This window comes from Trifolium pratense, linkage group LG1 (genome assembly GCF_020283565.1).
Source record: "Trifolium pratense cultivar HEN17-A07 linkage group LG1, ARS_RC_1.1, whole genome shotgun sequence".
In the NCBI taxonomy this organism is placed as follows: domain Eukaryota; kingdom Viridiplantae; phylum Streptophyta; class Magnoliopsida; order Fabales; family Fabaceae; genus Trifolium; species Trifolium pratense.
Genome location: NC_060059.1, coordinates 45,885,900 through 45,912,082, shown reverse-complemented (window position 1 = coordinate 45,912,082; position 26,183 = coordinate 45,885,900). Strand labels below are relative to the sequence as shown.

Below are 26,183 nucleotides of genomic sequence, written 5' to 3'. Positions count from 1 at the left end.
TGAAAAATTGGGTTTTTTTTTTCTGTGTCCAAATCAAACGAACCAAGTCTCTATTTGTAGAGAAAAAAAAATTATGAATTTTGGTATAAAAAATAAAAAATAAATTTACGACGAAATAATCGAGTTTAAAGTAGTGAAAAATTGCGTTTTTTTTTTTCGGTGTCCAAATCAAACGAACCAAGTCTCTATTTGTAGAGAAAAAAAAATTATGAATTTTGGTATAAAAAATAAAAAATAAAAAATTAATTTACGACGAAATAATCGAGTTTAAAGTATAAAATGAAAAAAATCACGCAGACCCAATAATAGCGTGACACGTGGCTGCCTTTTTCAAAAAGGTTTCTCTCTCCGCGTCAGCTTCACCCCCACGCGCGCCTGTCGGCGCGTGTGATGCACGCGCGTGGATTTTGGCAAATGAGAAGCTGCCACGTGTCCTGGGGGGGGGAAAAAGAAGTGGGGGCGCGTGTACTGTTGCATAAAATTACAGAAATGCCCCTGTTGCTCTATTCTTCCAAAAAATTAAAAAATGGGTATTTTTGTCCAACTCAAAAGGTGCACCTTGCTAATTTAGACCCAACTGGGTCTAAATTAGCAGCCCCCATATATATATATATATATATATATATATTTGAATTTTATAAATATTTTATCGGTGATTAGAAGAATCATTAAGATCGAAAAATTTCGATTAACCAATGATTGTAATTATAAAGTTGATAATTATTGTAAAGTTATAGGGATAAAAATGTAAATTAGTTAAAATTCTCTCTCCTCCTTTCCTGAACCAAACATATTTGTGATTAAAATACCTCTCTTCCCTTCGCCTCCTCTCAATTGAACTAAACATATATGTAATTAATTTTTTTCCCTCCCCTTCCTTCCCCTCCCCTATATTAAATTCCCTCCCCTCCCCTTCTCTCCATTGAACCAAACTAACGATTGAGATCGAGAAGAATAAAAACTAAATGAGGAAGATAAGTAGATACTGAAGTGTATTTTTATTTATTTTCATTTTGATTTTGATTTAATTTATTTTTTATTAATCATCAACCAAGGGTCAATGGTTCCAAAACCACCAACAACCAAATTTTTTTAGGCTTAAATGCAGTTTTACCCCCCCTATTTTGAAAAATGCGGAATTTTACCCCCCCTATTTTAAAATGCGGAATTTTACCCTCCCTATTTTATAATTTGTTGGATTTTGCCCCCCACCAAAATTTTGCACAAAATCTGCTTCTGAGCCTCAAGTTCAAAGCTACGCACAGAACTCAATTTGGATCAATAATTCACCAAACTGGTACCGAAACGACCGCAATCGAGTTAGTTTTCCACAGAATGAAACTCCACTAAATTTGGAGTTACAGAGAGAGATTAATTACTGTTTTAGTGAAGGTCTGTTCAAATTAATTATCGTATGAAACTACTACTGGTATTCTCGTCATTCCTCTCACCTTGTAGCTCATTTTTTAATACTATTTACATGTATGGAAATCTAACGAAATTACCCTTGTTTGCATTTCAATTTCGTCGAATTTTGAGTTACGATGTGTTCGGTAGACGATGTTGAATTTGAAGATCACAAGTAGATTTCTGCAGAATTAGTAATTGGACAGACCTTCACTAAAACGGTAATTAATCTCTCTCTGTAACTCCAAATTTAGTGGGGTTTGATTCTGTGGAAAGCTAACTCGATTATGGTCATTTCGGTATCCATTTGGTGAATTATGGATCCAAATTGAGTTGTATGCGAAGCTTTGAAGTTGTGACTCGAAAGCAGATTTTTTGCAGAATTTTGGGGACATACCTTCACTAAAACGGTAATTAATCTCTCTTTGTAACTCCAAATTCAGTGGGGTTTGATTATGTGGAAAGATAACTCGATTACGGTCATTTCGGTAGCCGTTTGGTGAATTATGGATCCAAATTGAGTTGTATGCGAAGCTTTGAAGTTGTGACTCGAAAGCAGATTTTTTGCAGAATTTTGGGGGACATACCTTCACTAAAACGGTAATTAATCTCTCTTTGTAACTCCAAATTCAGTGGGGTTTGATTATGTGGAAAGATAACTCGATTACGGTCATTTCGGTATCCTTTTGGTAAATTATTGATCAAAATTGAGTTGTGTGCGAAGCTTTAAAGTTGTGACTCGAAAGCAGAATTTTAGGGGGGGGCAAAATCCAACAAATTATAAAACAGGGGGGGTAAAAGTCCGCGTTTAAAAACAGGGGGGGTAAAATTCCGATTTAATCAAAACAGGGGGGGCAAAACTGCATTTAAGCTTTTTTTTTAATTAACTTTTTTCTATTATAGCGCTTCCACTTAAAGTGCTATTATAGGTGTTTCTGACATTAATAGCGCTTTTGGAAAAAGTGCTATTATAACATCGTTCCGTTGAGGTTATAATAGCACTTATACTCAAAGTGCTATTTTAGAGGGCTCTTTATTGCGTTTTTATAGGGCTATTAAAAATGTGCTATTAAAACTACTTTTTGTGGCACTGTTAAGTCCCACATTGGTTGAAAATTTTAAGGTTTAACATGTTATAAGTGAGAAGACCCATAAACTTAATGCCGTAAGATTTTGGCTGAAAATGTGTTGTCAAAAATCACCTTTGTGGTTACACAAGGCCCAATGTGTCGATGCAATTCCAGTGAGGCTCTCTTCTCATGGCCTAACAATTGTATAAGTGCTCGGTTGCAGGAGCAATAAGTAAGTGGTGATGGATCGTGGACATAGAGAGAAGATGTTGAGATCTATCAAGTGTGAGTTAAGCTCATATTGGTTGGAAGAGTTGATGTTGAACTTTTTATAAGTAAAAAAACATATAAACCTAATGTCTTAATGTTTTGGGTGAGGCCCATTCTAGGGTGAGACAGTCTTATGAGTCTCCCACGGTGGGAAAGAGAGCTTATGATAGATTTGTATGTACCATATTTCATCCTCATCTCTTCTCTCTCCCACGTTGCAATCAATCCTTTTCTTCCGATCCACCGGTGACCATGGCACCACACTGTGTCCCACGAATTTCTACCATCTATTCACTGCTGCTTCTAAAATCCTTCCTTGCCGCCGCTCTACACCACATATGGTGGTTGCTACTTGCTATTTTATAGATCTAATTCTATTTTATAGATCTGCTTCTAAAATTCTTTTTCATTTTCTATATTACCAGCAGAATCAACTGCCTTTTATGGTTAATTAATATTACTTGGCTTAAATTAGTTGTTAGTTTAATGTGGTAATTTAAATTAATTTTGTTAGTTTAATGTGGTAGTTTAAGTCGGATAAAAACGACTTTTTAAGACAGTTCCGTACCATCTTGCAGACATAAGAAATTTTGATTTGTTAAGACGGATGTTTAACTCACTTAAGAAAACACCGCTTAAGTCTGTTTACTGTTTAACCGATTTACAAAACTACTCCTTGAGTCTGGTAGTTAGGTAACGCCTGATCACTTAATCAAGGTTTTTCTTAAGTCGTTCAGCAAATTAACCGACGTAAAAACGTATTATTTTTTTTTAAAAAAAAAGTAGTAGCTGCCCCATCTTTGCTTGCACTGGTTCGACATACAAAAGAATAAAGGAATTTCTAAAACACAAAATTACACATTAAAAGGCAATAAAGTACTAATTAAAAGATGATCATAGAACAATGTGATATTAAAACACCAATTATTACGAGGCTTATATGAAACAATCTAAATCTAGTAGAAAACTGAAACTTATATGACAGGAACCTCCTGTGATAGTAAATAAGCAAAAACCAATATTTTCCACAATGATTTAACTTTATATATGTAAAAGCTTAATTAGTTCCTTCTTATTGCCACATCCCAACATATGCATCTTATAAGCATTAACCAATAAAACAAAACAAGTAAAACAAACTTACATATCACCCAACTACAAGCAAGTCCAAGCCAAAGCCATAAATCACATCTACTAACCTACTTTTCACCAATACTTCTATAAACATGCATACTTCTGTAAACTATGTCAAAAAAAAATGTATACTCCTATAAACAACTAATCAAAATAACCTGATTAGAACCTGCACAGCCTCTTATGCATCCTGCACAGAAAAATGTAACCATAAATAATTAATGTCATTTTCAACAGCCTCAAAAAAATTATAGGGTTCCAACTCTTACCAAGCAATTCATTGACCACTAAAGCATTTTGCTCAAACATTACAGGTGAAATCTAATATCCCCAGATCCACCATTATTACTTGGGCATAGGTTTTGTGAAATATGAAGATTGAAGAAAAGTAAATAAAACTGCTATCATTCATTCTGCCAATTAGTAAGTCTTCATATTAGTAAGAACATGGGGAGACACACACACGGGTGGGTTCCAACTTCCAACTATAAGCTCAACTCAAACGACTTGTTGAGTTGAGAGGAGAGTGCCGACCCCTTCTTTTACATTTTTTAATTAATTAATGCAAATTTCAGTTTAACTTTAATTCATTTTTTCGACTAAATCTTTATTTTAATTTTAACTTGATCTTATCTTTTTTGGTAAGTAGTAGTATAGTAAATGACTAGATTCACACACGTGTTAATTATAGAAAAGTAAATAAAACTGCTATCATTCATTCTGCCGATTAGTAATATACCATAAAATCTATTTTTATAACAATTTGATGCTATAATAATTAATAATACTTTCCTACAACATGGTTTTGATGAGAAAACAGGTTATGGACTTATTATTAGCTAATTAGATACAATATTCAGATTAAAAAGATATAGTTTAGTATTTACTGCATTGAGCTTATATATAACTTGTTATTTTAACTGTGACATTAGCTAGGTTACATATATTTTGGAATAATGTGCAGTACACAGACGTGACATACAAGATAGTGACTAAAGGCATGACAATAAATGTAAAAAGTTTGGAAGATGTTTTACCTTAGAGGAGAGAATCAAAAGAGGCTTAAAGTGTGAGGAAGAAGACGAGAGGCGGTGACGGGCGATGCAGCGTTGTGCAAAGTGAATAGCCAAACAAGATTCCACATAACAAAGCAAAAATAGCCAAAATTTAAATACAGTTTTAATGTATATATATATAATGCTATCAGCATGAAAGAAGGCAAAAATCATTTATAATCTCATAACCAAATATAGAAAGTGGCAGAGGACATAGATTCACCGACTTTCATTTGATTCATACATAGCTCTAAGAATAAATAGCTCAAAAGATATAATATAGTTAATTGAGAATGAAGATACCAATGTGTTCTGTTACTTTGTTCTTTTCCAGCAAACCTGTCTCACACAAATGAGAACCTGAATATGGATAAATTGTAATAAAATTAAGTATCTGAGAACTCACAAGTTAGAAGATACCAATGTTTTCTGTCACTTTGTTTTTTTCCAGCAAACATATCTCAGACAAGTTATATTATATGAGAACCTGAATATGGATAAATTGCAACAAAAATAACTACATGAGAACGCACAAGTTAATTGAATGTAGAGTAGAGATAGTGGCAATAAAATTAGACATAAAGATTTACAATCACACTTATATTTTAATAGTTTTAAAGCTTAGCAATTGAGGTTCTACACATTAGAATTACTAACACGTTGTAAAGAAAATTGTGTGTTAAAAATGAGGTATACATTAACCTTCCATCAAAACTGATAGAACATATATCAGTTCTAAAAAAAAAGAGCCTATTTATGAACTATACATTGCTACTTAAAATGCCTAATAGTATTAGTACTACATGATAAGTACGTAACTTGCATAATCTTTGGTATGTGAAAGTGTGTGTTTTTTTATATCAGCAAGAAGATTATTAAAAATAGGTGTTCAAGAGCACAAGACATACTCATCGACTAGAAGGATAATAAACTACAATACCAGTGGGACAAGGAGCAAGATACATTCATTAAACATATTCTCCCAACCAATAAGCTGTCAACACCGGTGGTTACAAAACCAACCACCAAATGTCACAAAATCAAAACATAAACCAAAACAAAACAAAATCCAAACAGCCCAGGGTGCAAAAACAAAAAGAAAAATCAAAGCTGGAACCTGTTACCACAGCATAACCCAAACCAGAAGCTGCAAAAGCTATATAATACATGCATCATATTCTTGAACAAGGAGAACAAGAAAGCACGCATAAGACATGCCTTATAAGGAGAACAAGAAACAAAGGTTACCAACAGGCGAACCCACAATATAGAAGGAAACAAAAAGGCACAAAGAGTGATAGAAGGAAATAATGATGAGGTGGCATGAGTGAATGAAGAGCATGAGGACTCACTCCAAGCTTTTTTTCCATTCTACTTCTTTATTATTACTGTTTCATTCATTTTCTTAATTGGTCCGACCTGCCGGATCCGACGAGAGCCAGTGATGGAGGATGTTTGGACTAAGAAGAAGCAATTACCGGGTTTCATGGGAACCGATCTTGTTGGCTGGATCGCTGTGGCCGAATGGTTCTTTGAGAAGAATGAAGTCCCTTGTCGCGATAAGCTTCATTGGGCTTTTATGAGCATGGAGGATGAACAAGCGAGGATGTGGTTATATTATTGGTGTGAAGAGAACCCAGATGCAGATTGGAAAACGTTTTCCATGGCTATGATGAGACAATCTGGAGCACAGGTGGAGTACTTGACAGAAAAACACGTTGAGCCAAAATTGAAGGTGATCGAGGCATTCTCCGATGACCGAGAAGAAGTTCGCATCAAAGAAACTGATCGTAATCCCAATGGCGGAAAGGTTGGAAACAACTGAGACACAAAGAAGTGAGAAGGAAGGAGCGAATGATGAATGATTCTGTGAGCGTGATGAAGATGAAAGAGAAACAGGGGAAAACGGTAGAGGGGAAAGAAATCTATCATACAATACAATCATGTGTGAAGGAATCGGTGCTAGGTCCTTGAAGATTCTGACCAATCTCTCACCGTCGTCAGAATCGATAGATCGGAAAGAGCACGCAGAAGAAAATGAGATGCAGAGCGTGGAAGAAATAGTTATGCAGGAACTTACGAAGTCGCCGGACTGTGGTCAACCTGCGATGGCACTAATCAACAGTTAGCGAACATTGAACAGTTTGTGACACTTGGTGATGAGTCGCGAAAGGAAACTGCAGGGTTGTTCAGGGATATAAGGATTTGGCGAATCACCATGGGAGCTATATGCTATATGTCGCGAGAGATTTCTCGCGAATTTTCCACGAATCCCAATTTTAAGTATATAACTACTATTCTTGCTTCAAAAATAGTATATAACTACCGTACCATATAGCCACTTCCTCCGGTTCTTAATATAAAAGAGATTTTATTTTTTAAATTTATTGAGAATCTAATGTATTTAGTTCATATTATGATTTAGATACATTAAATTTTTAATGAATCTAAAAAAATGAAATCTCTCTTATATTAAAGACCAGATGAAATACTTTTTTTGGTACCAATACCTAGCTACTTAAATAAGGGAAAAACCATCCATATCCTAAGAAAAATAAAAAGAAAAATTTATGTAATTAGTTGTGTATTGTGGTATTAATTGATAATTTTTTTAATTTAATTAAAATCAATTAATTTTTATTGTTAGTTGTTCATGTTGTGATTGGCGCTGGACATAGTAGGAAATATTACAGTTTGATTCCCTCCAACTGCAATTAGGAGAGGACTAAAATCATTTGATGTTGGAACTGACATCCGAACCAAATTAGGCGATCTAATAAATCGAATATTTACGATGAAAATACAAACAAAAAACTCTACTTCAATACTTCATGTTACTAGAGTGTTGCCTCCAGAAAAAAAATGTTACTAGAGATCATGAAAAACAAAACAAACCGTCACATGCAAACTCATCATTTTGAAGATTTTATTTTTAAAGAAAGTCAAATTAATGCAAATCGGAACACGTTGCTTGTTGTGGTATAGCGTTAGCGTTCGTGAAACATTCGCGAAAAAGTTTTTCGCTATATTAAGCATTATTGTTTCTTTAGTCAAGAAGGATCTACACAAATTAAGGGTAAAATGGGTAATATGTGAATTGGATATTTCCTTAAAATTAATGGGCCAGGCCCACACTTATGAGGTACATGCGGATGAGTGTAAAAAGTTTTTACAAACAAGTATGAATGACCAAAAAATCAAGATGTTTTCTCTCCCAACCCCCCTCAATTCTTTTCTACCCCCTGAATTTCCGTTTTTGTCCTTGGGGGGTACTGCGGTTTATACGAACCGAAATAATATGACATGCTGATAAATTTCGGTAATCACTTACCGAAATATGGGACATTTTGGTTCGCAGGTACCGAAACAATTATTTCGGTAAACTGCTACCGAAAATGGCCTAATTCCAGCGACCAACGTACCGAAATCTATCACATTTCGGTTCGCAGGTACCGAACAAGCTGACATTCGTTTTCTGTGTACCGAAAACGCTAATGTTCGATTCGCAGTTACCGAAATGGTCTAATATTTGGCTTCGGTGAATATAAACCGAAGTTTTTTGGCAAAAACGTTTCCAACCGCAAGGGACAAAATTGGATTTTTGGGGGGTATAAAAGAAATGAGGGGGGTCGGGAGAGAAAACATCAAAAATTAAATTAGAACATCGTACTTATGTCCTTGATTTCTTGGTCGAAATTGTACTTCAGAAGGAATTAAAAAATCAAGTCCTTGTGACATTCATCCTTGTCTTTAGTGTGACATTCAAATATACCACTCTTAATCTAATCTCAACCGCGAGTACTCGCCGTTTGTATTCTCTCCTAGGAAGCTCCATCAAGGTTCCTTGTGAGTGTTTGTTTGTCTCTCCTAGGAAGCTCCGTCAAGCCTCCTTGTGGGTGTTTTGGTTTTCTTTCCAATTGGGGTTTTGCTTCTCTTGCCCTATAGGTGGTCTGAATCAGTTATGCAAAGATTCTACTTCTTCAATCTGGTATGCTTTGCCTCTATTTTACCTGACATCGTCGTTCTGGTTGTTAAAATTGCAACTTGTGACAATTGATTGGATTGTATGCAACTCGTGACAATTGATTGGATTGTATATTGGCATTTATCTGGTTACTTTATTGCTTCATGATCTGATGCTTCCTATTTATTGAGTCGGTTATTTGGTTATATTGGATTTTTGTCTTGAATTTTGATCTATTGAGTCCCCTATTTTGTCATGGTGATATTTTGATTGATCAATTTGCATACAAGGGTCAGATATGGATTATTGTGATCTCTACCATGCCTATTTTCAAGTTCAGGAGGTCTGTCACAAAAAAGAGCATCACTAGTGTGGTAAATGAGTATTATTAGCTGGAACTGTCGGGGCCTAGGTAACCCGAATGCAGTTCTTAATTTAAAATTCCTCATCCGAAAATATAAACCGGATATATTGATATTGTATGAGACCTTAGTTCATTCAAATAAAACAAAAGAGTTGCGTTATGTATTGGGTTTTGATTCCTGTTTTACTGTGGATCGTGAAGGGAGGGGAGGAGGACCGGCAATATTTTGGCACAAACAGTCCGATTGTTCTATTTCTAATTTTTCTCAAAATCATATTCATATGGAGGTTGTTGATGCTAGACGAGGAACTTGGCGTCTTACAGGTTTTTATGGTTATCCAGGTGGTAGTAGAAGAAGAGATTCATGGAACTTCCTTAGACATTTGTCTCATGTGTCTAATATACCGTGGTGCATTATTGGTGATTTCAATGATATTCTCTCCTCGGATGAAAAAAAAGGTAGAGTTGATAGGCCAAATTGGTTGATAAACGGTTTTCGTGATGCAGTTCTTGACTCCGGCCTGATCGATATACACATGGAGGGATATCAATTTACGTGGTTCAAAAGTCTCGGTACTGATCGCGTTGTGGAAGAGAAACTTGATAGGGCTATGTCTAGCGAAGAATGGTGTCAATCATTTCCTAATGCTAGACTAGAATGCTTGACTGTTACATCATCAGACCATTACCCCTTATGGCTTGTTTGTGATCCAGTCCGAATTTATCCTAGATCGGATCGCAAATTTATGTTTGAGAATGTGTGGCTAGTGGATTCAGAGTTTGACAGTATCGTGAGGAGTTGCTGTCAGAATACTAGTGTTGATGGTGTTGTGCAAAAACTTGATATTTGTGCTGCAACCATGTCTCAGTGGAGTAAAGACAACTTCCAAAACCTTCGCAGAGAGATTGATAAATGTCACAGAAGATTAGAAAGAGCCCGAGGTCAGGTTGATTCTTCCAATGTTAATTACTTTAATGCTTTAAAGAAGAGGTTATCTTCCCTTCTAGTAAAAGATTATCTTTTTTGGAGACAAAGAGCTAAAACTTTTTGGTACAAAGATGGTGATTTGAACACTAACTACTTTCATGCATTTACAACTGCTCGAAAAAAGGTTAATAAAATTGTTTCTCTAGAAAATACTAATAGTGTTGTTTGTAGTAATTCAGATGAACTGAATGTTATTGCTGATACACCTAAAAAGATGCTATTTATTTAGTTAATTTACTATTATATTTTATATGTTTTTATTTCGATTTCGAATTTTTATTAGTTTATTTTTCCTTTCGCATAATAAAAAAAATTGAATTTATAGTATATTCTTTGGTTTTCTAAATTTTTCCTTTTTTTGAGCCAAATTAAATTTTTTTCCAAAGACTTAGGATAATAGCTCACTTAGAAAGTATATAGGTTAAGAAAAGACGAGAGGCTAAGTTAAGGAAATTAGGGAATTTTACAACAAAATCGGTATTTTTCCAACACCAGAAGTCTCCCTAGTATAGATATCAATTTGAATAACCATTGTGCCAAAATCTCTTAATTTAAATTTGTGGAATCCTTTAGTAGTTTATCTATCCAGTCGGACACCATCTATAAAGTCACACATTAAGTAAGTTTGTCGATGAATATAAGCGAATCATCTAAGCAAATTTTTAAGGTCATACTGTGGTAATACGGTTAAACCTTAAAGGAAAAAATAATATAAGGTCATACTGTGGTAATACGGTTAAACCTTGGAAAAAAATATTTATATGATTGCTCATACAAAAATTTGTATCATCAAGCTAATTGCGAGTTGAAAAAGATGAATAAAGACGCTAACCGGCTTTCTTACCATGTGTGTGACATAGATAAAGGGTCTTAATGTGACTGTCTAGAATGAAAAAGGATGAAACAAAGGAGAAGATTTAGATATTAGTACAACGGCATGGTCCAAATTCGGTATGTATAAGAGGGAGAAATTTGTGTGTCGTTGAAATACCCTTCTTGATTGTATAAAGAACCTAACTAATTAATCTTAGCCTATTTGAATTTCTGACCACGTATGAGTACTTGTGATGTTATTTTTCTCTAAGTCTGTGTGTGTGTGAGTTGCTTCGCATTTCAAATGTTTTCTATATGCAAGCTAAATTGCTTGAGGACAAGCAATGGTTCAAGTTTAGGGGAGTTTGATACACCTAAAAAGATGCTATTTATTTAGTTAATTTACTATTATATTTTATATGTTTTTATTTCGATTTTGAAGTTTTACTATATAAATAGTTACTTATTCCTCGTATTTTAAATAAACAGATAAAAAGTGTACGAGTTGAAGAAAGGAGCGAAAATGAACTGAAAAGGAGCAAGAATGGATAAAATGGGCCACACAAGTGCAGCCAACTGGGCCACACATGTGCAGCCCAACCCAACAACAATTGACGCACGCCAGCAAGGAGCAAATGTCGCTCGCCAGCTAGCACCAAGTGGCGGTCGCCACTTTCTTCATCCTGGCCGTCCAAATAATTTCAATCGTGTGGCGTTCGCCACACCTGCAATTAGTCCCACATCGGTTATTTGCAATGTTTTGTCTCCTAGCTACTAGTATAAATATTTGTCCTTTCTTACACTTTAAACACACACCAACTTGTAACAGTTGAGGAAGAGAATTGAGGCTAAGATTTAATTCTTGGTTTCTTCTCTTAGTTTAATATTTTTATTTCCTGCTGTTGCGCCGTCGGTGTTCGTACTCAAGATTTCTTTTATTAATTCAGGTTCTTTATTTTATTTTCTTTTCTTTATTTTTATGCTTATTTTATTTATTTTATTTTATTTTTCTGTTTTTATTTAATGTCTTTATTTATATTTATTTATTTTATGTCTTTATTTTTAGTTATGTCTAGCTAAATTTAGCGTTGCTAGGATGTGTAGTTAGTAGCTAATAGGGGTTCGGTAGTTAATTCATGCTTAATAGTTTTCAACCACCAGTTTTAAATAAATACGTTTTCAAACAATTTGTCACGAGAGTGAGGATTGTTTTAAAGGCAATAAACCAACATTGACGAGAGTTGAGGTTTAGGGCCGGATAGTTAAAACTGACCGTTAGTTCTAAAGTCCGCGAGAGCTATTTAGGATTGATGAGTTTTATATTGGTTTTCAAAGGTACTTATGTAAGTGAGCGCGTGAGAGCAGAGCATTTATTTTATCTAAGTATAACGCTAGTCAAGATTTGCGAGAGCTGAGATTAGTGTTTTTAAATCAAATATAATTCTTGAAAACTGACGACTGTTTTATTTTCTTAAGCAGTTTTTAATTAAACGTTGATTATAATTCGTCACGAGAGTGAGAATTAATTAAAGTAAAAATCAATAGAGCGAGAGCGTGAGATTTCTACTAGATAGTAAAAACTGAACATTAACTCTAATTCGCAACGAGAGTTGGGATTAGAGTTAATCAAATTATATTGCTTTTCAAAGAGTATTTTATTAGCGGATGTGAGAACGAGAGTTAAGCATCACCTTTATATTATATAATGCTGGTCAAGATTTGCGAGAGCTGAGATTAATATTTTTAAAACAATATAGTTTCGAAAATTTTACAGTTTGTCTAGCACGAATTAAGCATTGAACCCTCTAAAGCAACTAATAGCACGTCCTAGCAATATTTTATTTACATATTAAAAATCTAAAAAATATTTATTTATTTTAATTATTCAATTATTCAAAACCCTCTAAATCATTAGCCTTAGATTTACAAAGCAACACTAGATAACGGTAGGTCGATTATTGGTCCTTTGGGTTCGATAATCTTTTAAAACTACGCGACACAACTGTATACTTGCAGTTAAGTTGATAAACATCCCGATCAAGTTTTTGGCGCCGTTGCCGGGGACCAATTTAGTCGATATCGTAACTCCAATGTTGCACCGTAGAGACTAAGGCATTTTTATTTTAAATTTTAAATGGAATACCCGTATTTCCTCTACGACCACCACTCCCAATATTATGAGGAACCACAAAATCACCATAAATCCAATCTCGAAATATTAATGGAGGATTTCATTGAGACTCAAACACTCTCTAGGCTAAAGTTTATGATGGACGGGTTTGTGGAAGCACAAACTCGCATAAATAAAGAGGTCAATGAAGCTTTCATGCAGATAAACACTAAGGTCGAGTCCCTCGAGGCTGGCAACAAGGCAATAGAGACTCAAATCTCCTTGCTTGCACAAACATCTCTAGGATCGTTCACTAAGAGTCATGTAGACGTCATAACAACTAATGAAAGTCAAAATAAAAATCCTAAAGAGAGTGATAATGAAATCAATGAGAAATCTAACGAGAAAAATATAGAGATTGAGAAAATTCCACCTACACCGCCTAAAGAGGAAGGTGACAAAGAGGTAGAGAAGAAACCAACTTACATCCTCCCTCCCCCTTACAATCCACCGATCCCTTTCACCCAAATGCTTGTGGAAGCCAAGGTAGAATCCCAATCTAAAAGGGATGTAGAAGAGTTGAAAAACATAAACACTAATGCCCCTTTGTATGAAACCTCGTATAAAAAGAGAAATTTAGAGGACAATAGGGAAATTATTAGTGTTAAAAAAGGGAGAGTAGACTTTGAGGTGGCTAATGAAGAAGATAAACCTAGACCCGAAAAACTGATAATAAAGATTGATCCAGAACCACCACCACACGTTCAGACCTCTGAACCTCCCTATAGGAAAAAGAAAATAAAGAGTGAAGGGTATGGGAGATGGGTTGATAAGTGGCGATGGAAACCAAAATTAATTAGGAGTTTAATCAGAGATTCATTCTCAAAACACCCTTAGTGCTTACACTTCTGAATAGTCGAGCCAACGACGTTAAACAAAAGCGCTACGTGGGAGGCAACCCATGACCTTTTTTTACCTTTTGCATTCTTCTATCTTTTAATTTCTTTGTGACTAATAGAGCTCACACGCACATTTCTCAAAATGTTGCCGCTGGTGGGGGCGCCAACATCGTTCCACCTGCACACACTACACATTTTTCTAACACTTTTGCAGGCAGTTCTTCCTCATCAAGATAGAGTACCGTCGATGATGTGTTCTATGAAATGCGCGCTCTAAATGCTATCAACGAGGAGCGCGATGGACTCTTTTATGCGATGCATCAGCAACAAGAGGAGATGTTGGAACGAATGGAATTCATGCAAGCCCAATAAGCACAAATTCTTCAACGCCAACATCAAATGCAGGGCTATCACAACCAATGGGAGAGTTCAGAAGAGCACCGTCAACAGTAGCTCGACAATGTCATACAAGAGCTAGGCAGTTTAAGGCTTCAGTTCAATAATTTCCAAAATTATCAACAACCTCCCTATGATCTATCATAGGTTTTACGCTCCAATTCTACTCTTAAGTCACAACAGTGAGGACACTGTTGAATTTAAGTTTAGGGGAGTATTCTACTATCTTTATTTACTTTTAGTTTTTAGTTATTTGAATTTTTATTAGTTTATTTTTCCTTTCGCATAATAATAAAAATTGAATTTATAGTATATTCTTTGGTTTTCTAAATTTTTCCTTTTTTTGAGCCAAATTAAATTTTTTTCCAAAGACTTAGGATAATAGCTCACTTAGAAAGTATATAGGTTAGGAAAAGACGAGAGGCTAAGTTAAGGAAATTAGGGAATTTTACAACAAAATCGGTATTTTTCCAACACCAGAAGTCTCCCTAGTATAGATATCAATTTGAATAACCATTGTGCCAAAATCTCTTAATTTAAATTTGTGGAATCCTTTAGTAGTTTATCTATCCAGTCGGACACCATCTATAAAGTCACACATTAAGTAAGTTTGTCGATGAATATAAGCGAATCATCTAAGCAAATTTTTAAGGTCATACTGTGGTAATACGGTTAAACCTTAAAGGAAAAAATAATATAAGGTCATATTGTGGTAATACGGTTAAACCTTGGAAAAAAATATTTATATGATTGCTCATACAAAAATTTGTATCATCAAGCTAATTGCGAGTTGAAAAAGATGAATAAAGACGCTAACCGGCTTTCTTACCATGTGTGTGACATAGATAAAGGGTCTTAATGTGACTGTCTAGAATGAAAAAGGATGAAACAAAGGAGAAGATTTAGATATTAGTACAACGGATGGTCCAAATTCGGTATGTATAAGAGGGAGAAATTTGTGTGTCGTTGAAATACCCTTCTTGATTGTATAAAGAACCTAACTAATTAATCTTAGCCTATTTGAATTTCTGACCACGTATGAGTACTTGTGATGTTATTTTTCTCTAAGTCTGTGTGTGTGTGAGTTGCTTCGCATTTCAAATGTTTTCTATATGCAAGCTAAAATGCTTGAGGACAAGCAATGGTTCAAGTTTAGGGGAGTTTGATACACCTAAAAAGATGCTATTTATTTAGTTAATTTACTATTATATTTTATATGTTTTTATTTCGATTTTGAAGTTTTACTATATAAATAGTTACTTATTCCTCGTATTTTAAATAAACAGATAAAAAGTGTACGAGTTGAAGAAAGGAGCGAAAATGAACTGAAAAGGAGCAAGAATGGACAAAATGGGCCACACAAGTGCAGCCAATTGGGCCACACATGTGCAGCCCAACCCAACAACAATTGACACACGCCAGCAAGGAGCAAATGCCGCTCACCAGCTAGCACCAAGTGGCGGTCGCCACTTTCTTCATCCTGGCCGTCCAAATAATTTCAATCGTGTGGCATTCGCCACACCTGCAATTAGTCCCACATCGGTTATTTGCAATGTTTTGTCTCCTAGCTACTAGTATAAATATGTGTCCTTTCTTACACTTTAAACACACACCAACTTGTAACAGTTGAGGAAGAGAATTGAGGCTAAGATTTAATTCTTGGTTTCTTCTCTTAGTTTAATATTTTTATTTCCTGCTGTTGCGCCGTCGGTGTTCGTACTCAAGATTTCTTTTATTAATTCAGGTTCTTTATTTTATTTTCTTTTCTTTATTTTTATGCTTATTTTTTTTTTTTATTTTATTTTTCTGTTTTTATTTAATGTCTTTATTTTTATTTATTTATTTTATGTCTTTATTTTTAGTTATGTCTAGCTAAATTTAGCGTTGCTAGGATGTGTAGTTAGTAGCTAATAGGGGTTCGGTAGTTAATTCGTGCTTAATAGTTTTCAACCACCAGTTTTAAATAAATACGTTTTCAAACAATTTGTCACGAGAGTGAGGATTGTTTTAAAGGCAATAAACCAACATTGACGAGAGTTGAGGTTTAGGGTCGGATAGTTAAAACTGACCGTTAGTTCTAAAGTCCACGAGAGCTATTTAGGATTGATGAGTTTTATATTGGTTTTCAAAGGTACTTATATATGTAAGTGAGCGCGTGAGAGCAGAGCATTTATTTTATCTAAGTATAACGCTAGTCAAGATTTGCGAGAGCTGAGATTAGTGTTTTTAAATCAAATATAATTCTTGAAAACTGGCGACTGTTTTATTTTCTTAAGCAGTTTTTATTTAAACGTTGATTATAATTCGTCACGAGAGTGAGAATTAATTAAAGTAAAAATCAATAGAGCGAGAGCGTGAGATTTCTACTAGATAGTAAAAACTGAACATTAACTCTAATTCGCAACGAGAGTTGAGATTAGAGTTAATCAAATTATATTGCTTTTCAAAGAGTATTTTATTAGCGGATGTGAGAACGAGAGTTAAGCATCACCTTTATATTATATAATGCTGGTCAAGATTTGCGAGAGCTGAGATTAATATTTTTAAATCAATATAGTTTCGAAAATTTTACAGTTTGTCTAGCACGAATTAAGCATTGAACCCTCTGAAGCAACTAATAGCACGTCCTAGCAATATTTTATTTACATATTAAAAATCTAAAAAATATTTATTTATTTTAATTATTCAAAACCCTCTAAATCATTAGCCTTAGATTTACAAAGCAACACTAGATAACGGTAGGTCGATTATTGGTCCTTTGGGTTCGATAATCTTTTAAAACTACGCGACACAACTGTATACTTGCAGTTAAGTTGATAAACATCCCGATCAATTGCTAGAGAATATTTTGTCGAGTTGTTCCAAAAGCAGACAAGCTCACGTGATGCAGTCCTAAATGTTATTTCTAGATCGGTAACAAGTGACGATAATGCTGCTCTAACAGCTCTATTTATGCTTGAAGAGTTCAGAGAGGCGATGTTTTCTATGCAGGTGGATAAATGTCCTGGTCCAGATGGTTTTAATCCGGGTTTCTATCAACACTTTTGGGATATGTGTGGGACTGAAATATACAATGCAGGTTGCCACTGGCTAGAGTCAGGCATGTTTCCAGAAAATTTAAACTCCACAAATATTACTCTTATTCCTAAAGGTGATGTTCAAACCTCTATGAAGGATTGGAGACCTATTGCTTTATGTAATGTGTTATACAAAGTGGTTGCTAAGGTGCTCGCCAACAGATTGAAAGTTGTTATGGATAAATGCATATCTGAGAATCAATCCGCTTTTGTTCCAGGGCGTTCTATTCTTGACAATGCAATGGCTGCCATCGAGCTAGTCCACTACATGAAATCTAAAACGCGTGGCCGAGTTGGTGAAGTGGCTCTCAAGCTAGATATTAGCAAAGCATATGACAGAATAGATTGGGACTACCTCAGGGACGTCCTCTCAGCTCTGGGTTTTTCCCATAAATGGATATCTTGGATTATGCTATGTGTGGAAACTGTTGATTATTCGGTGATGATTAACGGCAACGTAGTAGGGCCAATTGTTCCAGGCCGAGGTTTGCGCCAGGGAGACCCTCTCTCACCTTACTTATTTATCATTTGTGCTGAAGGTTTATCAGCATTGATCAGAAAAGCAGAAACTAGAGGGAACATACATGGAGTTAAAATTTGTAGAAATACTCCTATTATCTCTCATCTTCTCTTCGCAGATGACTGTTTTATGTTTTTTAAAGCATCTGACCATGAGGCGTTGGCTATGAAGAACATTCTTGCTACATATGAAGAGGCCTCCAGTCAATCCATCAATTTGCAAAAATCAGAATTCTATTGTAGCCTTGATGTTGCTGCTTCTGTTAAAGACTCTGTTGCATCTATCTTAGGAGTGCAACAAGTATTAGAAACTGGTAAATATCATGGGCTCCCGTCGATGGTGGGTAGGAGTAGAAAATCCACTTTCAAGTTTATCAAAGACAGGATTTGGAAAAAAAATAACTTCTTGGAGCAGTAAATGTTTATCTCAAGTAGGCAGAGAGATTTTAATCAAATCGGTCCTACAATCAATCCCGTCCTATGTTATGAGCATATTTCTAATTCCATCCTCCCTTTGTGATGAGATTGAGAAGATGATGAACTCGTTTTGGTGGGGACATACCAAGGAGCAGTCTAAAGGTATTCATTGGCTATCTTGGGATCGTTTGTCAATGCCCAAGCATGTGGGTGGCTTGGGGTTTAAAAGCATTAGTGCTTTTAATTATGCAATGCTTGGAAAACAAGCCTGGAAATTCATGACTAATTCAGGTAGTTTAATCACTCGTCTTTTCAAAGCTAGATACTTTCCTAGAAGTGATTTTCTTCAGTCTAGCATTGGTCACAACCCAAGTTATGTTTGGCGAAGTATTTGGAGTGCAAAGTTCATTGTTCGTGATGGTCACAAGTGGAGCATTGGGTCAGGTCACAATATTTCTATTTGGGACCAACAATGGCTTGTTAATGGTGCTGTGATTTCTAAGCCACCGAACTTGGCAGAGGAACTTCACCAGCTGAATGTTTCAGACTTGTTTGGTGATGATGGTAAGCATTGGGATGTTAATTTAGTGAATTCCTTGTTTGATGCCTCAGTTGCAGATATGGTGTTGAGAACCCCTCTTTTCAATTCAGTTAATCATGATAAGATAATTTGGAGACATGAAAAGGATGGAACATATTCCGTCAAGAGTGCTTATCAACAATGCGTTGAGAATATCCTTGATACAACTCATCTTCAAGTTTCTGGCAACTGGAGTTTTCTTTGGAAAGCTAGAATCCCTCCTAAAATTAAAAATTTCATTTGGCGTCTGTGTAGAAATTGTGTTCCAACTAGAGCTCGCCTTAACCAAAAGGGTGTTAATTGTTCTGATATGTGTGTGCTATGTAACGAATTAGTTGAGGATAGTACACATCTTTTTTTCTATTGCAGGAATAGCATTCAAAATTTGCAGAGGTGTGGGTTGTGGCATCAAGTTCAACATTCCTTAAACACTACTACAAGTGTATCAGGATGTGTGCTTGAACTAGCACAACATATGGCAGCAGACCACTTTTCACTCTTCTCAGTTTTGCTTTGGAGTATTTGGCAACATAGGAACAATAAATTGTGGAGAAATGAAGTAGAATCAGTCAATGTTGTGTGTGATCATGGCATTAATCTCTTAACAGGTTGGAACCAAGCACAAGAAATGAAACAAAAGCAAAGTAGAATTCAACCAACTATAGCGGGTACTAGGTGGTCCAAACCATCTACTGGAAGGTACAAATGCAATATAGATGCATCCTTCTCCAATATTCTCAACAAAGTGGGTATAAGAGTATGCGTTAGAGATGATCAAGGAAGTTTTGTACTTGCTAAGACGGAATGGTTCTCTCCAATTATGAATGTGGACATTGGTGAGGCATCGGGATTGTTGCATGCCATGAAATGGATTCAAGATTTACAACTGGAGCATGTGGATTTCGAGCTTGACTCACAAATTGTTGTAACTAAATTTCATAGTAAGAATAGAGATATGAGTCTGAGCTTGGTGATATTATTAAGGACCATGTTTAACACACATTTTAGAAACTCTCGGGTTGAGTATATTAGGAGACAAGCCAATGAGGTCGCTCATGTATTAGCAAGAGAGGCCACATCCTTAGCTAGTTTCCACATTTTCATTGATGTTCCCCTTTGTATTCGTGATATTATTATGAATGAAATGGAGTAGATACTTTACGTTCAAAAAAAAATGATAGTTGTAGGACCTCATGATGAATCAATGGTACTTAATCAACTGTTGAAACAAAATCCAGTGGAGGGAATTCTCAAAGAGAAAGTTCAATGTTATTTCAATGTGTTTACAATTGTTGAATTATTAAGGGTCATGGATGTGGATGGAGTTGATGCTATTAATGCTTTAGCAGTATTTGAGTGAGTTACTAGTCATGATCAAACATTAATGCTTTAGCAGTATTTGAGTGAGTTACTACTTACTAGTCATCTCTCAAACTACACAAGTGTAAAACAACAAATAGAAAGAAAAAAAAACAGGTGTCATCCTCTAAGGTAGTCCACATAGGATTTGAAGTTTCATGTTTAGACAAAATTTTAACCTCATTTAGGCAATGTTTTCAAATTTGATGATGGAGGGAAAAAAGTGTGAAGAAATGATAAAAGGGCCAAAAAAGTGGGTCGAAAATGCAAGGCCCATTGCATTTAAGCCCAAAACGAACGAGAAAAAAAAAATTCGCTGGCAGGAGGATTTGTGATGCGTCGCTTTCCTCGTCTGTGTTGTTTCCCACTTTTGGTTAACAAGATTGAAAAAAATTAATCAAAAACAAAATCGAATTCCAAATTGATGCAAGCTTATGCTGTCCTTGGTCCTCACGGGTTTGAAATTCAAACAAAAATCCTTCCACCTCATTCAAACATAAACCAATTTTGGCTCTCAAGTTTGTCTCCTTTTCATCTACCCTTTCTCCAATGTTCAAAACTTGCCATATCAGTGCTTCATCAAAAACCCTAATGCAGATTTCGACTCAAATCTCTATGGAAAACAATTTTCCCTCCAATGTGTTGATTTCAAGGCACAACCCTAAGGTAATTACGAAATTCAAATCCCCCGCCTTCAATATGTTGTGGGTTTTAATATTTTTTTATGTTTTTAGGGTTTCTGTGTTCTTGCTATTTAAATGGATGTTTGTTCATTGTTGAAATTGCACCGCAGCCAACATTTGTGCCTCCCTCTCTTTTTTATAATATTTTTAATCTACAAAATTTTGCTTTTATAAATTTGAACTTCTTTTTGATAATCCTTTTACAAAAAAAAAAAAAAAACTCTATCTTGCTTAAAATTCTGCACTGTCTTCTCATTTTTTGAAATGGCTTTGACTGTTGATAATCGTAATATGTTTTCAAACATTGATGAAATCAACTTTGATTGAGCAACTTGGAATTTTAAGGCTAAGGTCATAAGACTTTGGCAAGTGAATGATTTTAATCGAGTTAATGTGCCTTTTTCTATTGAAATGGTGTTAATGGATTCAGATGGTGCTAAGATTCATGCCACTATTAAAAAAACTCTGATTTACAAGTTTAAACATGAGATAATCGAGGGAAAAGTTTATTCTTTTGAAAATCTTGGTGTGGCAGCTAATACCGGAGCTTATAGGACAACACATCATCCCTACAAACTGAACTTTCAGTTTGGCTCCTTGGTTCAGAGGATGTCCAACTGTGATATTTTGAAGTCTCCATTTACCTTTGTTCCGATTGCTGATATTTTGGGGGGTTGTTATGACACTGATTTTTTAGTTGGTCAGTTTCATTCTATACATTTTAATTCAGGTTTGGATGTGTTTATTAAGCTATTAACACTACACTTTTTTAACTACTTGATGTCAGATGTTATTGGTTTCTTGACTGAGATTGGGCAGGAACGTGAGATCACTAATCATAATGGTAGTACAACAAAGCTTAATGTCATTGCATTGGAAGCTGATGGGTATGCTGTTACCTTAGGATTCACTTTCATAAACTGTTTCAATATTTCAATATCATTTATTTGATTAGGTTTTTATTTAATGGATTTTATTTTTTTCATGTTAGGCATAAGCTTCAATGTACACTTTTTGGTCCATATGTTGATGAACTTAATACCTTTGTTGGAGCTGGTGATCTAACCAATGTTGTGGTTATTGTTCAGCTTGCTAAAGCTAAGATCTTCCAAGGTGATAATAAACAATAACTCTATTTATATCACTTATTTATTTTGTAACTCATAAGAATAAAACTTTTGTTTTCTAAATATGTATATGTTGTTTCTTCTTAAATCTGAAGTTATTGATTGGCAAATTATAGAGAAGATACATATCCAGAATTGCATGAATTGTTCTGTTTTGATATTTAACCCAAGTTGTGACGAAAGTGTAGCCTTAAGGGCAAGGTGTGTCATCAACTTCGCAAAGCTTTATTATCTTTAATTTTTTGTTTATTTTTTATAATCTTATAATTTATAATAGTTGTGGTGACTTGGGTTATCTTTTATGTTGTTTATTAGTCTTAATGGTGATGATGAGAATCCGTCTCCATTGACCTTTACTCAAGTTAGTGCAAAGTCAAGTGTTCAACCACTTGATGAGTTTCTGCACAATACTCCAAGGATTACCTTGCAAGGTCTCAAGGATGCTACAACTGTAAGCATTTAGACAAAGTTAACATGCAATGAAGTTGTTTATTAACTATATTTAGTTTGTTTATAACCCTCTGCTTCTGATTTGTTGTTGTATAGGAATCATCACATGTTGTTGCTGCAACTGTTAAGAGGACTTTAAATCCGGATAGTTATTGGTATACATCATGTTTGTGCGGCAAGGCTGTTGTGCCGGATTCAAAGATGTGGTATTGTGAAAAGTGTAACAGGCATGTTTCAAAGGTTGTTCCTAGGTAAGGAAATAAAAATGGGGAATTTGTTTGCTTGATTCAATTTTATTATTTAATGTTTATCTTATAATACTTACTGTTGGATTATTACACAGGTTCTGTGTCAAAGTCAGAGTCATGGATGATATTGATTCTGCCATTTTTGTGATCTTTGACAAGGAAGTAAGTTCCATATTCAATATGTCTTGTGCTGATATGATTCGAAATGGAGAAAATGTTAGTTTCAATTTTTATTATTATTGTTTAAAGATTATTTTCTGTTTGGATAATTTAATCAATGTCATAATTTAAATATGTAGGATGTTGGTGAAAGAATTGTTCCACCTCAAATTGATGAGACACTGGTTGATCAAACTTGGCTTTTTAAGGTTGAAGTTAAACCTTCTCAGAATCCTAGGTTTGAGCAATCTTTCCGTGTTAGAAAGATTTGTACCGATGAGAGTATAATTAAGCAATTTAAGGACAAGTGGGATAATGAGGATGCTGTGTATCTTAAAAATACAAATGTATGCATTTAATCTGTTATCCTATTTAAAACATTTATTTCTTTCATGGTCTGCAATATTTTTAACATTTATTCATTTCCACTTTTGTAGGAGGGTGGATCTTTGAGTACTTTGCTGGAAAAAGGGAAAGATGATTATGTAGTTGGGTCGTCAAACGTCCTTTGTGAGGTAAAATAGTGTAGTTAGTAACATACAATACGTATGGTTCCACTCATTAATCACATTAATTAACATTTTTTGAATTGATTGACTTAGTTAGGATTAATAACTTATAGTTCTATATTTTGATATTGGTTACGTTAGTTTAGATTAATAACATGTGGCGTCTATATTAGGATTTTGAAAATTTTAGTGGAGATTCTGACAAGGGAAAAGGTGGGATTGTTGAACGGACAACTGTTGACGTTTCTCAAGATTTGATGATGAAGTTTTCATCAGCTGTTGTTAATCTTGGCGATGATTTTGATAATACTCCTCTAAGTATTAAGCCAAAGGCATCCATTGTGAAGCAAATTTCATCTGTTGCTATTGTCACTCCAAATACCGTTGTTGATGGTGTGAAGCCAATTAAACCTGATGATAATGCAAAGCCAATCAACTCTGCTGGATCTGTGAATCAAATCAACTCTGCTGGAGCTGCGAAGTCTCAACAATCTGTTGCTGCTCTCAAACCAGTTTACTGTACTACTGTTAATGATTTGAGCCTAACAGCTTCAGCCTCTGTTAGGCCATCTGGACAGCGAAAGAAAATTGTTCCTAAGAGAGTGTCCCCTCAACATGAAGATCGAGATATTGAAGATGAAAATGCTCCTATCAAGTTGTTGAAAAGGGCAGTGAAGATTGAGAAGATTTGAGCCTCAGATGAAGGTGTCAGAAGTAGTGCATGCTTAATTAGTAATATTTTAGTAATGTTTTTTTATGGCCCAGTGGCAGTGGGCCTTTAATTAGGACTATGTTTAAGTTGCATTTTGATAGATTAGTATTGGGCTTAAGTATTGTTGTTTTGTGGCCTACTGGCAGTGTGCCTTTAAGTAGGGTTTTTAATTAGGGGGAATGAATTTGTAATTAGTTCCAAGTGCTGCAGTCCTTTGGTGCTTTCAGTTTGAACTATAATGCCATTTGATCATAAATTTAATATATATTTGCTTTAATTTACCTTTTTTTTTGACAAAAAATTAATAATTGGAAAATAAAAAATCAAATTGCCCTCACGCAGGATCGAACTACGAACCTTCAGTTTACAAGACTGACGCTCTACCACTGAGCTATAAGGGCAATTTGTATTTGCTTTAATTTACCTATGCAGTTTTATATTTATATTATTGTTTTTTACTGCAAGTACATATTGGATAGTTATTGCATGGGTAAATAGTTTGGATAGTTATTGCAGTTTTATATTTATATTATTGTTTTTTACTGCAAGTACCTATTGGATAGTTATTGCATGGGTAAATAGTTTGGCAGCACATTCATTAGAAACAACTTCCAACATTAAATTGGCTGGACCAACCTTCAACTACTCATGGTGTAAGTGGACTAACTCACTGATCTATATATCAAATTGATTTCATTTCAATATATACTACATTGTTTTTCACTGACTTTTGCAAAACATACATGGTTGAAGGTTCTTATGCAGATATCAGTACAAGTCTTGGTGGCAGGTTACAAAAATGCATTTTCACCACAATACATGTCAAAGATGTTGTAAGTTCTATGTTTATCTTAGTTTTTTTATTTTTCTTTCCTTATTTAAGCACATTTATATGAAATTATCAGTACTTTAAATTGCTTTATTGCATCCATTTGGTGAGATTGGTCATGTGTTTGCTCATAAGTACTCCGATGTGTTGGACCAACAATGGAAAGTTTATGCAGGCAACTACTTACATTTGCTTACTTGGAATCAATCTCTTCGAAAACCTCTAATAACAGAAGGATGGACAGAACTTCGTGAACACTTTGAGTTGCAGTTCCAGTATCATGAAATTAACATCGTGTATTACGGTGATAGTTGTCGCGGCGCGAAAAATATCCTCGAGCGTAAACACTTGAAAAATAACAGAGTCGCCACCGAATTTTATTTATCCCAAAGAAGGGAAAGGAAACTATCGAGAAAACCTTGAGGGGTAGAGAAAAAGGGTTCGGGAGTTGGTTATGCGAGGGGAAGGTATTAACACCCCTCAAATCTGTTGTACTCAACGGGAACCTTTTAGAGGGAAATGTTTGTTTGCTTTAATGTGTTTTTAACGTTTGCTTAATTGTTCGTTTCTTGCTTCATCGTTAGAGAAAGTTTGTTTTTATTATTATTTATGTGATTATGGATATGGGGAAAAATGTTTGTTTTTTATTATTGTGCCCGACAAGATGTTGAATCCTGCTCCTACGTATTCCCAGGTGCAATGGGAAAATCAGGGTTTCGTAGTTCAGCGTAAAAAATGTTTGTGGGTTGGTTGTTTTTAGACGCATGACGTCCAAGTCGCATTCTCGTATTTAAACGCTGCTTGTATGCTCGCACTTTGGAGGCTTAAGTGTGGTTTGTATTACGGAGAAAGGACGAAAACGTCACCCGTTTTATGAAAAGAGTTTTACTTTTACTGCGCGCGTGGGCAGAGAAAAGGTTTGAGTGTGTTGAGTTGATTTTAGGAGTTTTAATGAAAACGTCCGAGAATGAGGATAATTCGAGTCACGAGCCATACGTCAGGGCCTCGAATTATCCGGGGAAGAAAGCCATACGTCAGACTAAT

The 26,183-nt window shown here is 35.1% G+C and overlaps 2 protein-coding genes, 1 long non-coding RNA gene, 1 other non-coding gene and 1 pseudogene across 4 annotated transcripts; 3 read left to right on the top strand and 2 right to left on the bottom strand.

Annotated features, from left to right (window-relative positions):
• Window positions 1–3,768: 3,768 nt before the first annotated feature.
• LOC123904796 lies at window positions 3,769–7,198 on the bottom strand. The gene is made up of 3 exons (XR_006808278.1): window positions 7,017–7,198; window positions 4,919–5,423; window positions 3,769–4,071 (listed from the first exon to the last, which is right to left on the bottom strand). It is a non-coding gene; the product is annotated as an uncharacterized LOC123904796 (long non-coding RNA).
• A 2,347-nt stretch (window positions 7,199–9,545) lies between these two features.
• Window positions 9,546–10,481, top strand: LOC123895086. The gene has a single exon (XM_045945281.1). The coding sequence runs from the start codon at window positions 9,546–9,548 to the stop codon at window positions 10,479–10,481; it is 936 nt and encodes a 311-aa protein (XP_045801237.1).
• A 2,805-nt stretch (window positions 10,482–13,286) lies between these two features.
• Window positions 13,287–20,216, top strand: LOC123895078 (annotated as a pseudogene).
• A 21-nt stretch (window positions 20,217–20,237) lies between these two features.
• Window positions 20,238–24,290, top strand: LOC123895069. Its single transcript, XM_045945263.1, has 11 exons — window positions 20,238–20,411; window positions 21,451–21,805; window positions 21,893–21,992; window positions 22,097–22,218; window positions 22,349–22,433; window positions 22,548–22,683; window positions 22,779–22,933; window positions 23,026–23,146; window positions 23,230–23,436; window positions 23,527–23,604; window positions 23,772–24,290. The coding sequence occupies exons 1-11, from the start codon at window positions 20,238–20,240 to the stop codon at window positions 24,288–24,290; spliced, it is 2,052 nt and encodes a 683-aa protein (XP_045801219.1).
• Window positions 24,291–24,639: 349 nt separating this feature from the next.
• TRNAT-UGU lies at window positions 24,640–24,711 on the bottom strand. Its single transcript has one exon. It is a non-coding gene; the product is annotated as a tRNA-Thr (tRNA).
• Window positions 24,712–26,183: the final 1,472 nt, after the last annotated feature.